The sequence below is a fragment of the Protopterus annectens genome, chromosome 12.part0, assembly GCF_019279795.1.
Source record: "Protopterus annectens isolate FY-2018-M chromosome 12.part0, PAN1.0, whole genome shotgun sequence".
In the NCBI taxonomy this organism is placed as follows: domain Eukaryota; kingdom Metazoa; phylum Chordata; order Ceratodontiformes; family Protopteridae; genus Protopterus; species Protopterus annectens.
In genome coordinates, this window is record NC_056746.1 from 1,091,441,781 (window position 1) to 1,091,456,939 (window position 15,159).

Below are 15,159 nucleotides of genomic sequence, written 5' to 3' on the forward strand. Positions count from 1 at the left end.
TATATATATATATATATATATATATATATATATATATATATATCCCAATGAAAATCTGTAACAGCTATGGATGCAAAAATGGTCCCTGCATTTGCTAATTTAGTTTTATGTGGGTGAGAAGAAACCGTACTTAACTTGGATTTAAACATGTGAAGTTTTATAAAAGATGCATTACTTGGTCTTGCACCACTCAAGAGTTAAGATTCATTTTTCAAATGAAGTATTGAGTTCCTTACATTAACTATCAATGATGGAGGAAAGTGTCAATGTTTTAGGTGTGAATATAGCATGCGAGACAGACTGTCATCATTTTAAAAGTAATGCACACAAAGATTTGTCAGCAATTATTTGCATTTCAGTAGTTGGCATCCCCATTTTATGAAATGGAACATTTTTAGAGGACAGCTGATTAGAGCGAGTAGATTCATTTGTGATGACTATGTTTTCTGAAGAAACTTTTGGTCCAGATGTTTGTTAATGTGGATACAATACAAGAACTATTCACTATTTGCGGATTTTGTTGCCTCTTTGGACATTTTTTGAGCATATTTTTAGTTCTGTAGTGGTTTACTTGCTTTTTCACTTTTTCCATGTGTTTGTTCATCATATTGTCACAACCTTGAATACCCACTCACTTGGGCACCTTCAAAAATCACAAGACAGCGGTCCGCCAACTACAGACCAACCTCAACATCCAGATTATGCTGTCAAAAAAAATGTGAAAAAAAAATAAATAAATAAAAAACACACTGCTCTAAACTTTCTCAGTCCAGAGACAGAATTCAACACTTATAGTCCATACAAAATACCATTAAATTAAATATGAAAATATGATCTGCCAAAATCCTTTTGTAAAACTCACATATATATTCTCACAATCTACAAGTTGCTTTGCAGTCTTACCATACCACAGAGTCTTGGAAATCCAGTAAGTTTCTATTTAGACATACCATACTATAAGCAGATTTACTACAGAATTCACTTGCATTATACTATAGTAAGTGCTTAGAAATAAAAATGCACTGCCTATCAAATGCTCTGTATGTTAAACCAAAAGGGCAATAAAGTTTGTCTTTACCTCTTTCCTATTTAAAATGGCCTTCTTTTGTAGTACTTTAACTGCATAGAATTTTCCATCACATTTTCGTTTGGCAAGCATAACCTAGAATTCAGAGAGAGAGAGACTAAAATAAAGAGCACAGAAAGGTTCTAGTTGGTGATCAAAGCATTGTACGATTCAGTGCAAAGAAATAAACATCTTTTTTTAATCGTAAAAGCCATTAGACACACTTGCATGAATTTACATTTGAAACATTCTCTCCGTGAACAAAAATAAAAACATAAGCAATTTAAGTACCATACCTTCCCAAAGCTACCTTTTCCAATGATCTTCAAGAAGTCAAAGTCTGTTGGCTTGGCACTGAGAAAATAAGGATATAGAAAGCTTAAAAGCCAAATAAGGATATAGAAAGCTTAAAAGCCATTTGTGATCTAGACAGTAAACAAAAAACGTAAAGGCCATACTAATTTTTAGACTAAAAGAAAGCCAATATGCATTCATATTTCTGCTCACCTGCACAGAACTCTGCTATTCTTCAAACATCTACCTACAAACGCCACATCAAATAGAATAAGCCCAAAGCTAATTGGGAACATTACCAAGTGAAATAAAAGCCATCAAAGATAGCACCTCCTTCAAAATACAACTGCAAAACGGCCAATTCAATAATATTTACAGACTGAAATATCATTTGGTTCTCTTCCATTTCCTATTCACAGAATGCTGTAAACACCCAGAAATGACTGCAGTCTTGACAATCTACACAGTTAACACATTAACGTCACTTGCATCTCTCTCCACTTGTACCAGTTTAAGTACATGCATTAAACATTTCACCTCCAAGTACATCTTAGATTTAATCATGTGCATGGACCATGCCTTAAGCTTAAGGCAGTCACTCCATATGATGAAATATGATCACACAGAATGAAAAACGGGAAAACAATTTAGTTATATGCAAAAACTTGTGTACAAAGAAAAACCACCCAGACATAAATAATCCAGAAAAAATGAAAATTTTAGATCCATATGAATATGCTGAGAGTTTTGGCTTTTTCACACTGACAAGTTATCAAGCACATTCATTTTATACAAGTTGCAAGGCAGTCATGTTTAGAATCAGCGAGACAACTCTCCCAACTTTTAAGTCTTCCATGTCATTTTGAGTTGGAGCTTTGAAAGCATTATATTTCGCTTGCACTCAAACTGCTTCCAATCTAACAGTTCTGGGTGTAGGAAGAACATTTACGCCTGGGAGGGCTTAGGTGGAATAAAAGTACTAAATATTACAGGTTGACAATTGCTGGATATCAGGTGGTACACGCTGCAAAAATGTTCAACCTTCTGAGCAAGACTATGGTGAGGTAAGGATGTCTGTCAACAGGCCATATGGATAAGTGGATACCTTTAATGAAGGCTTCGACTTTGACTGTCCGAGAATAGAGCTTACTGAAGATAATGTTTGTGCGCCCTACATTTCCTGGCTGCAGGGTACTTCATTTTTGAAACCCCCCCACCTTAAGGACCATCATTTGAAGATAAGGAGCTCAGACTGAAGCATACCTCTGAACTGTCCCGATTTCACCGAATTCCAGATTTTTGTCACATTTTTGGTCTGTTATAAAATTTGCGGTTCTGGCAATCACCGAGGACCGACATCAATAAATAATGACATCCTTGCATTTCAGACTTCATTTCCCTCAAAAAAAAGTGCATTTCAACACAAATCTTATTATTCTCTTTCTAAGTTACGAGGAATATTTAAAATCTGTCCCTATTTTTAGACCTTTGTCCAGATTTCATTTACATTCCCAGTTTACTCAGTATACAAGAACTTTAAGATTAACACAGAACCAATTAAATTTAGGAGGTTGGAAGCCTGAAGAGATTCTTTTATGGTGTTACCTCAAGAAACTTGCAGATGCAGAATATATAGATAGGAAAGACGAAGGGGCAAATGCAAGCATTTTACTTTAGATGACAAATATCTGCCATCAGCTTTGAATAACTTCATGGATAAATTGCCAAAATATAGACTCAGAAAACAGGTAGAACTGAAGAATGTTGAAAGGATTTCCTGGTACAGCTAAAATCCTGGGGGGGGGGGTCCAAGGTTAGTCTAAGAGGTAGAACCTTGAAAAAAATATTCCAGAGGGAGATGCAATAATTAAGAGGAATAAAACTCACTCATCGGAAAAAAAAAAATCAGTAAGATAAAGTCAGAAATGCTGCCAAGAGGAAATTACATACTATACAAAAGTACTCACTTGCAAATCCAGAAATGCAATTTAGGTTACCTGCTGTGCATGGTATAAGGATTTCTACATAGGTAGAACATCTAGAAGTCTACCCAAAATTATTTCTGAGCATTTGTAGGCCATTAGGAGTCAGAATGTCAATAAAAAGAACTTTCTAAGCATGCTATGGATTAGACAGCCACTGACTTTTAAAATCAGTCAGTTTGGAAGAGATGCTGTCTCTCCTTATGAGACAGGAACTACAGAACTGTTAAATTGGGGGGGGGGGGGGTACATATGGCAAGCAAGATAAATGCTTGACAAATACCAGGTCTAAAATGATACACAAAACTAAGATTTAAAAAGGGGTTGATCATGGACCATGATTATACAAGGACCCATTTGCCCTACAGCTTGTATAAAATGAATGCAGAGCAGCTAAGTGCTCTAGATTGTGCGGAATGCTCTGCATTTGGGATTGCTTTAACCTACTGTTCCTCGTTGAACAGTGGTGGCTCTGCAATTTTTGACCAATCGACATTGTGCTACACAAACCAATCAAGCATCTGTTCCCGATGCAAAGGGAGCCAGTCGGGAGGCACAAAATGTGGCCAATCACATGCCACTACTAGTTTTCATGCTGCTGCAAAACTTTCAAAACTGTGCTCGTCACCTATCGGAACCTCTTTACAAAGGGGCAAAGTGGCACCTCAAGAGCTGTGGGTAAAGAAAGTGCATCCATAACTTATGGTATCTGCTTCTAATGTTTTTTGGTTATGCTGTTGCAAAGCTTAGGAAATAGAGAGCAAACTTTTAGCAGAGCAGCAAAAAAGCTATCAATTGCTCTTCATTCTTTACAGCCTAAATCTACCCCATTAGTCACGAAAGCACTTTTACCTAGCCTGATGCATCTGAGAACCTACATTAGATACATTTTCAAATCAAGGTTGCCTTATTTACAAATTATATGTGTCTGATTTCATAGGGCAGCTGTAACCAGCAAGTTGTTTCTCTTACTCTGATTACAATGCAGTCTAGACCATTTAGGAAGTGTTGAAGAGATGCTGTTAGAAACGGAATAATATGAATGAGTTTCTTTAGCCACACTACATAAATGAGAGCATTGTCAACAACACAGAGCTATTCCAGAGGCAGTGGTCATGAAGTACCTGGCACTGTGTTTGACAGCGAAGCTCTGTTTAACACACATATACATTTTAATGTTGTGAACTGGAAAGGAATACAGATCAAAATTCAAAGTCCTCAAAAATTCCCTTATCCAAGATCTTTTATGCTACGTGGTCCATATCTGCTTTGCTCTCTGGTGATAATCCACCCCTTCAAAATCGGTCCTCTGAGTAACTGTGCCGATGATGGATGTAAAGCACATATTTTCAAATATCCACTATACCTATTACACATTCCCCTTGCTGAGCATGTCTCGCTTGATAGCGTGCTCACCAGCTATCTCCCAAACTACTTCCATAACCTGGCAACCTACTGCACGGTGCAGACAGTGCTCCCAAACCAAGAAACAGTCACTGAAGTACAACTCAAATCCACCTCCAAAGACTGTAACTAAGTATGCTGATACTTATGACCCATTTCCCATTTATACCCTCTGCATTACCTGGATAAATTACCCACTGTGAGCACGTTATTACGTACGCCAGTCTCCATCTTTCAGGTCTGATCTTTTCTCTTATCTAACCCAATCCTGACTGGTAATTCTACCATTTAGAGTAAATCCATAATTTCATCTTTAGCACTCGACTAAACTAAAATATATTTCCCAGTAAATAGCACTCCGAATGTAAAAGGAGTGATATTTAACCCCTATATTACTTTTTCTTCCAAACCTCCTGACTAAACTAAAATATATTTCCCAGTAAATACACAGCTCCCACAGCTCCCAATTTCTGTAGAACACACCATAAAAAGAAGTACAATCAAGAAAGACCTGTTATCATTAGACTCTAGTTTTGGGGGCAGGGTACATCTAGATGCAAGGCAAATGCAGGCAGGCTAAATTGTTTTTCCTTGCACCATCTTCCGTCCCATGTGTAGCCCCACTCCCATTTGCCCTCGCTATGTTTGGGCTCACTTCGCTCACCTCCCACCCACCCCCATATCAACCATCTACTTGTCCTACACCCCTGTTTAATACTTGAGTGTTTATAAAGCCCCCCTTCATCTCATGGCATTTCTAAATCCCCCTCCCTTTATTCTCAACTTAATCTCTCTCATCAATCATTACTAAACTATAAATCCTCTCTCCCACAAATCACTACTATCCTTCTACCGCCACTGCTCCTCCTACTCATGATCACATCAGCTCCCACACTCCTAACTCCCATCCATATTATACCCCCATCTACCCTCAAACAACTATTTCTACCGCCAGTAGTTATCTCCATTTCTATCCCTCCCATAACTACACTATACCCCAAAATAAAAATCCCTCCCTCAAACTTTCCTACATCCAAAGACAAGAAATACTTCCACAGCTACCCACAAGCTATTAAACCATACTATTTCCAAAGTTCCCTGCTCTTATTAGGAGACATACGTCCTAATCCCGGCCCTACTTCTAACTCTACCATTCCACAAAATACTACCCCCAATACTAATCATATACATCTAAAAAGCAAATATGTCCTTCTATTCTATCAATACTCAAAGTATCCTTAACAAACTAAGCCAATTCCATGCAGGGGTATCTCTTCATACCCCAGTTATCTCTATAACTAAAACTTTGTTTTAATCCCAAAACTCTTGATGACATTCTCCCCCTAGGTTACAACATACTTTGCCATGATCACTTAAAGAAAAAAGGTGGAGGTGTTGCCATAGACTACCTCACACTCTCCCACCCTACACACTCTCCCACCCTAAAGAACAAATCCCCTCCTTTTCACTTGCTGAAATACTGGTGGCCAACTTCAAACCTAACAACTATACCACTATCACAGTGGTAGTCATACAAGACTTCCCCAATGAAACTATCCTTCTTGGTAACGTTAACATTAATTAGCAAAACCTTAATAATCCAAACTCACCACTTCACATAAATCTCTATGGATTTTCACAACTAAAATTTCCATACCTACCCACACTAACTACTCTCATTCTTAAAAGTTCCTTAATTGATTGGATACTTGTTTTCCAATCCCAGCAAATACCACAATCCAGAAACCGACTCCCCGAGTGATCACTCCCCCATAAAGGAACTTCGATATACCACCCATCTCTCTAAATCACACCAGCTAATCCCCTGCTGTAAACTCTCCCAACTTCAACCCTGATACACTAAGAACCTCTCTAGACAGAACTGGAATTTCCTTACACAACTCCCATTAGACAATGCAGTAAATGCCTTTAACTCAACCTTCCTTATATTAAAAATTCTCTAGCACCACCCAGAAAAGTTCTGATAAAAGCAAACATTTCTCCCTAGCTGTCTAAATCTACCCATATCCATATGAAAACCAGGGAGAGTATGGAAAATATGGATACAGACCAAGCTACCAGCTGACTGGCAAAAGTATAAAGAACTTGGAAATCAGACAAAAAAAACTAAACAAAGACAAAAACGATTTCCATTATAATCCCCCCAAAACACTAAAAATCTGACCAAAAAAAATTTTGGAATGTCATAAGCCGTATGCAACCCAACCTCATCTAATCCATGTCCCAACAAGTTACCCGATGAAAATTCCAATACTTTCAACGCCTACTTTATAGAATCAATTTCCACTCTTTTTAACCCCAATCCTTCGAACAATAATACTAACCACCCTTCACCCCTCTCAACCACTAGCCCTGTCAACTCCTTCTCTCTCAAACCTGTTTCCACTAACTACATTCAACTCTACTCTCAAAGCTCAAACCTTGCTCCATTTCTGCAGAGAACATACATTCTATTTTCTCCAAATTGCTGCACACTCCCTTGCTATATCAGTATCAATACTAATAAAATCGCTGCATCTCTTAATCCAAAGTACCATCTATTCACAAAGAGAACTCCACTGAAAACTGTCAGACCTATCACTATCCTCTCCCCTCTCTAAGTCCTTGAGAAATGTATACACAATTTATGCATCATCTCGCACAGGAAAATCTGCTCGCTCCACCACAGCACAACTTCCGTCCCAAACATAGTACAGTCACAGCTCTATTATCCTTTCTTAACACCATAACCAAGACAACCACAAACTCATATCTTGCCTATTCCTTATCTGTCAAAGGCATTTGACACACACACACACACACACACACACACACACACACACACACACACACACACACACACACACACACACACACACACACACACACACACACACACACACACACACCTACTTAAAACTTGCTGACCTAAACTTCTCCCACGATACAGTACATTGGTTCTCTAGCTATCTCTCCGATAGGCAGCAGTTAGTGAGATGAGACTCTGCACTTTCAACGCCCTTTCCAGTAAGAACAGGTGTCCCCAAAGGATCCATTCTTGGACCTTTACTTTTTTACCTCTTTACCAACTCACTTCACTACTCCTGCCCCCATTCTGGCATTGTCCAATATGTAGATGACTCTACAGTCATCACTATCTCCAATTCCCTCTCAGAACTTCTAATAAATACCCAGATGTCTTTCAGCTCAGTAGAGCTGTGGCTCAGTAATAATCGGCTTATCCTCAACCCCAACAAAACAAAATTGATATTCTTTCTTCCTAAATCTACAAACCACATTAAACTATCTTTCTCCATTAGGTCCCTCAACAATACTCCTATAGAAGTTGAAACTACCAGTGACGACCAACTAAAATTCGATACATTAACAACTGTATCAAAAAAACAACACCACCTCAAAAGCTAAGACTTCTGTATAGGAATAAAAAAATACTCGCCACTAAAGTTAGGATCGCTCTTACCCATGCTTACCTTCTACCCTATTGCTCCCAAATATTCACAAATCTCAACTCCTCCCTACTTAGATAGCTAGGTTTGCAGCCCAACAAAACTCCCTCCACTGTCTCTCCCTAAAATACCTCAACTGGCTTGAACTACCCCCACTTGCTCCTACAATTGCAACTCCAAATGATACACTCCATTCTATATCAGTCTGGCTTCTGTCCTTGTTTATACCCAATCTTCCACTATTCCCCCACCAGACTTCTTCAAAATGCAACACAAGACCTATTAAATATCGACAAACCTATGTCCAAGATGGGGTCCAACTTATATAGCTATAACCCCTCTATGCATGGAACAAACTCCCACTAGAAATTAGGAACCCGACACATCCTAAACAATTTAAAATTAGCCACCAAAGACTACTTTAAAAACATCACTGGACCTGCCACTGTACGCATCCTCCCTGAACACTACCTACCTCCACAGTGCAGTCTTAGCTTGAACAACATGCATCCTAAGCTTTTTGTAACCACCAAATCTTTACCATTACACTACTCACAGAACCACAACTAGCAAACCAACTTCCTGCACTCTGTTTACCAAGCCTTATATCAACAAATGTATTAAATGTAATATTAATTACTATACTTTTATTGTTATGATCTTTTTTTGTTTCATTGTATCATTAAAATCGTTACATATTCTTACATTGTTATAAACTGTATGCATTCGCTTTGTTGTATATTTATGGAGCTTTTCTCCCCAGGCCTCCGATGAAAAAGGGCTTTTGTTCAGTCGGATACTCCCAGTCAACAAATATAAAATAAAAAAATATCAAAAATCACGCATAAATGCAAACAGTGCGAGAGTGACAAACTCAATTCATTTCTGGTTTCTTCTTTGCCAGAGCATTTTTAACCATCTTGGTTAGACAAAGCAACAAGAACATGGGTTGAATTAAACATGGGTGCCAAAAGCTAGAGGTGGGGGGGGGGCAAAAACAGGCACTTATTGATCTAAAAGAACCATAACAGAAGAGTATCTGTGACAAGATATATATATATAGTGTAAATATGAATTACATTTGGAATGGATGCATACCTCTCAACTGTCTGGATTTTTGCCTCATTTTTGGTGTTATGGTATGAATGGATGCACAGAATTTTCACTGAAAATTACAATGAAGTTAATGCCACACCTGTATGATATCTGATCCAGTAGCCATATACTCAAACAATTGGACAAAGAAAAAAACAGTAGTGTTGTAATACATTTACTGTTGCCACAGAGAGAGCATCACCAAAGAAGAGTAGTGGGAAGCTGTTAAACACTCCATTCAGACCGTTAAGTACTTCAGTCAGACTTAAGTCCAACTGAAGTGTTTTAACATCTTCCCACTGCTCTTTTGCGGCATCGGCAACCCTGTTGGAATCCACTTCGCTTTATACCATGGACTGCCCCAAGCATGCCAGAGGAAGTATCCTGGCTGAAGGGTCTTATGAGCCTTCCCTTAGTCAACTGTATCCTGTGGGAAGACTGGCCAGTTACATTCTTCCAAGACACTGCGTGCGTTGGGTTTTCCGATTGCAGGAAGGGATATGAATTGGCCAAAAAGCTAATGAGGATGTATGATAAGGTGAAGGTGTGTGTGCAAGTGCGTGCATGTCCGCACATACAAGACCATGACAATGCTCAAGATACACTTTTCATGCAGTGTGAAAATAGGGTGTTCCGGATTTGACTGTCACACACTGATATGGTCTGTGTTCCACAGTGGCCTCTTAGCAGGTTGAGACCTATAAATGAATGCATTTGTCAAAGTATGAAGAAGTTAACTGAAAATAGTACTTCTGTTAACCATTCATTTTGTGAATTAAATCTAGTTATACAATAGCCTGAACACCACATATCCAACTTATTTTAAGAGGTTGAGGATTCAGAGTCAGCTCTAAATGAATGACATGTTGATGTTTAGTAATTATTTGATGGCAAGTCTTTGCAAGGTCGAGAACTTAATTACTATACCATTTAAGTCAAATTTCAGTGGAATGTCAGACATTTATTGTGACAGTCATTCCACAGAATTAAAACGGCCACCATAAACCCTGCTTCAAGTTTTGGTTGGGTTGTTAAACAAAACTAAAACAAAGATATGGAAAGGTGTAGTTATGACTCCTGAAAGTTTGACAGGAATAGTAAATGTGACTTAAAAAGGAAATTATTGTTCAGAGATGGCAAGGCATTTCGTAGCATTCTCAAATCATTTGAGTTACAGGGTAGCTTAGGAGCTGGGAGAAATGACATTATGCTCCAGATGCTGGTCAGCAGTAGTGCAGTCTCCAAGCCTTCAGATGGCAAAAATTTCATTTAAACAAATGAAGTACAAACAACCCAAAATGCTGCCAATACTGCTGGTACAGTTTCCATTTTAAAGGTGTGGGTCCTTTATGGACAGGTAATCGGAAGCGGACAATGCAGTTATAAATTTAAACTGCTGACAGCACTTCTTTTATGGTCTGTAAAGGAGGGAGAAAAGGATTTCTGCGATTTATCAATTTACTTTCCGAAATAATTTTCAGAGATGAAGACAAGATGGCATGATGTACAGTTCTGCTTCAAAGATGGCTCGAGTAGGAACACCTTTAGGAAAACAGGGATGGCTGCCTTCCCTCTCCCACACATGGAATATGCTCAGAAATAAGCTGGTACATTTTGATATATAGTCTGTTGAGGGAATGAGTCTACCTTCTTTCCCTTCTGCAAAGGCCACCAACAGTTCTGCTCTATTTTGGAACTTTGTTCTGTTAAAATACACAATCTGGTACGTGCACATCCAGGGAACGTAGGATATGTTCAGCTTTATTTTGCTCTGTGAGCCCTCTTGACATACAATCCACCCCCCCACCACAGCCATCTTTATTGTTCAGAAATTTTAACAGCAGAACCACCTGCACATTGTAGATGTAGGTAGATCGATGTTGCAGTATTGATTCTTTGGTCTTCCTGCTATAGGGTGAAAACAAGGTGTGTAGTGCAAACCTGGGTAAAGGTTTTGAGAAGCTTAAGGATTGTAAAGCTACTTAGAAGTTAAACATGAAATGCAATTGCATTTCAGTCTGAATGATTCTACTATTATTAAGCTCTTATTTCAGAAAAGTTTTTTATATTGTTGAGGCTAGTTTTGCAAAGGGCATAATTGCTGCAAGAGAAAACTGCTCTCCTTCACCAAATTAAAACTGTAAATATTCCATAATTAATGAAATTGTCTAGAACCTGAAGAGAGTCAGTCTGTGTTGCAGCATTGTTTTGTGGATCTTCCTGCCATGCAGAACCTCACAACTGACCCGATTCCCAGTGCAAGAGGGGTGTCCATTGCCATCATCTTCAGATTTTTCTAGGCTTTGAAAAAAAATCAGTCTAACACCAGAGGACAACACCCCCCTTTCAGTGGTCTAAATGGAGACAGGGGACAGACAAAAATCAAGAATGGACTAGAAGTAGAGACGGGGGAAGATAACATACCTGACCGATACAGGGGTGCCCAGCAGCTACAAGGATAGGCATTTTTACTACAAAACTGGTCTACTCAAACATCTACAAATTATGGTAAGTGCAACCCAAATGCACTATGTTCTTTGTAGTCAATGCTGCAGTAGCTATTTGCAAGAGGATTCCTAAAGCTGCATGTTGGGTGGTAGGCATCTGTAGTTCTGACACCCACCTGGCTGAGGTGATTGCTATCAGTAGAGTGGTCTTCCAGGTGAGCATCTTTTAAAATAGCAGAAGCTGCCAATTCAAAAAGGTGGCAAGGCAAGTTTTTCTAATACACAAGTTTGAATCCAAGAATGGACAGGATTTTCTTCTGGGTGGTCTTGGGTGTATAACCCTTTTAGGAACCATTTCAGGTGGAGGTGAGGATAGGGAGGGAGTAGAGAAGGCAGTCAGAGATGATGGACACATGCACCTTATTACTAGAATAAGAAATACCCTAGTCAAGTAATCCTGAAAGGTATGCCAACATGAGGTGACAATACCTGGCACTAAACAGAAAACCTTTTCCATTTGGTTAGTCCAACTTCCTGATGGTTAGTTTTCTGGCCTCTCTCAAGACAGTCAGTACTTCAGTAGAGTGGCTTGCATTTCCTGGAGTTAAAATCCAATCCTCTATGCTGTTACAGTACATTCAGGTGTGGATAAATGACTGACTCCCCTTGACTGGTTGAGTAGATCCATCACCAGTGGGAAGAGTATGGTCTAATGGAGAACCAGTGCTGCCATGCCCAGAAGGGAGATTAGCTGCATCATGTTCAGTGTGTCAGACCTCACTTTTAGCAATACCCTGGGGATGGGATCAAGGGCAACAGTGGAAAGGCATACATGAAGAGGTCTGTTGGGTTCAGGAACAAAACCTCTTAAAAACTGGTCTGTTCTGATGAAAAAACTGCCAGGAACCACCACAGTAAAATAAGAGATGATTTTATTTTAAAATAAAAAGAACAAAACAACTTTCAGCATTGCATTGTCATCAGGTTATCTGTCTGTTCTGATGAGAGGCAAACCAGTCTACACTGGGGTATCCATACTGGTGACCAAGTACAGAAATTTCTCTCTTCTGCATCCATTCACTGGGGTCCAGAAGGTCCCTACTCAGAGTCTGCAATGGTGGTGTTCTGGCCTGGGATGTAGGATATGTTTAGTGTCATTTTAATTCTTGTGCCAACAGCCAAATATTTACAGGCAGACTGCACAGTGGGGTGGGTAGGAATGAGTTCCCTTGGTTTGGCCATGTACCACATAACTTTGGTGTTATCTTTCCATATCTGGTGCTCCTGGAATCATGATGATTTGCATGTTTTATAAACTAGAAACACTGCCATCATTTTTCCATTTTATGTGCAGTTCTCTCTGCTGTGTGGGTCCAGATACACTGCACCTTCAGTGGTCCCAGGGGTGCTCCCCAGGCTACTTCTGAACTGTCAGAGGTGATGGCTTTATATGCCTCTGGTAGAGAGACATTTGCCCCTGGATTCTGCAGGATCGTGCATTCCAGCAAACCTGCTCCCTTTTTAGGCAGGGGAGAAGAGGCAGCAGGGTTTCTGGGGGTTGAGAACTTTTTTTTTTTTTTTGGAACCACTGGAGTTCCTTCATGTGCATTTTTGCAATAACCAGGTTTGCAACAGGAACCATCAAGATGCAACATGCCATGTTATCTTTAGGTATTCCCTTGCAAAGATGATCTGCCTTAGAAGTAGGCCGTGCAAAAAACAATCAATCAGCAATTTGACTTTGGGTAAGAAGACCTTTATTTTACTGAATGCCAGTGTCCAAGAGGACAATTTTCTGAGCCTCAAGTTGGAATTTGGAGGTGGAGTGCGAAACCTACCTTCTGGAAGCAGTTCATGGCAACTTTCAGGGCTGTCTGAAGTTCCAAGATGGATTTTCCCTTGGATGAAGCAACAGTCTAGGTAAAGGTAAACGTGAACTTCTAAGGTTCTGCAATGGACCAACAGGTACTAGGCATTTAGTGAAATAAGCCAAATATTAAAGCACAGAACTGGTCCACAAAAGATATTTTCTGTGCTCCTTGCTATAAGAGTATGAAGGCAAGTGTCCTTCAGGCATAGGGAGACCATAAAGGCCCCTTGAAAGATCATGGGTAATTTTTTTTGTAGGGTTAACACTAAGTTTCTGCACATTCCAAAACTGAAACATCTGACAAGTCTAAGACTGGTCACCAGCTGCCTTCCTTGGGACTAGAAAGATTCTCTAGTAAAACCCTGCATCCTCCACTCCTGCAGGGAACAACTGAATGGACCCTTATTGCAGAAGGTCTATTGAGATTGGTTTGAGGGGGGAGAAATTCCTCTTGGCCTTTGGGGGCTTTGCTATTCCCAAGAGGGTTTTTTTTTCCCCCAAAACTGAATGAAATAGACTTTCTAGGATTATTTAGGACCCACTGGTCCCCAGTGAAAAGTTTCCACTGCTAAAGGAAGATATGCTGCCTGCAACAGGGAGGGGGAAGGCATGGATTGTTGTGCCCACTTCACAGCTGCCCTCTAGGGAGAATAAGGTCAATGGATCCCCCAGGTCTAGAGCATTGTTCAGTTTGCCACCCTCTAGTCTCGTGCCTCAGAGAGACCTCACATTGGTGGCAGAGGGCAAGAATTAGTGCAGGGATTTCTGTTATATCTAGGTGTGGGGGTCAAAATTTTTTACAGGTTTTTTTTTTTTTTTGATTTGTTAACCCTTTTTGTCCAATTTCTTAAAGACAATCTCTTTGGTCCTCCTGCACAAAAACACCTTATTCAGGGAAGCATCCAGGGGTTCATCCTTTCCTTGGTCTGCGAGAGTCAGAGTCCTCAGTCAGGCATGTCTGAGTGACAGAACCCATAGCAGCTGCCCAACATGATGCATCCACTGCACAGCAGCCAGTGAATTGTCTGGATATCTGGAGTGCTGACCTAGCAGTCTCCTGTACGTCTCTCTGTAGGGTCTTGTCTGCAATTCCAGTGGCATTGTTGCCTCATAGCAAGAGGTTCTCCAGTTCGATTCTCAGCTGGGATACCTCCTGTACGTACTCTGCATGTCCTGCCTGCGTTCGTGTGGATTTCATCCGGATGCTCTGGTTTCCTCCCTTGTTATAAATATGCATTTGCAGCATTTCTCCACAGGCTTCCGCTGAAAACTGGCTCGTTCCCAAGTCAGACTTGACCAGTTAATAAATGTAAAATAAAATACTCCCTTGGTCTTAGAAATAATTTGTTCCTATAAGGACTCAAGTACTTTTAACGTGAAATTTGCAGTTAAGAGTGCTCATAGCTAGAACAGATGTGTAGGGCTGTTTGCCCAATCTAAATCTGCTTTCTGTGACATTAGGCAAAAGGTGTCTAGCTGCACCCTTAGTGGATTCAGTAGGCACTACTGAGGGATCTGCTTGTGGGTTCATATA

At 39.9% G+C, this 15,159-nt stretch overlaps 1 protein-coding gene across 1 annotated transcript in view; it reads right to left on the minus strand.

The window, feature by feature from the left end:
- LOC122816993 (serine/threonine-protein kinase Sgk2-like) overlaps positions 1 to 15,159 on the minus strand; it is a gene marked incomplete in the record, with an annotated part of 364,134 nt that overhangs the window by 289,467 nt on the left and 59,508 nt on the right. Inside the window, 2 exon segments of the mRNA XM_044090107.1 lie at positions 1,079 to 1,162; positions 1,363 to 1,420. Coding sequence (XP_043946042.1) covers positions 1,079 to 1,162; positions 1,363 to 1,420 — 142 coding nt within the window.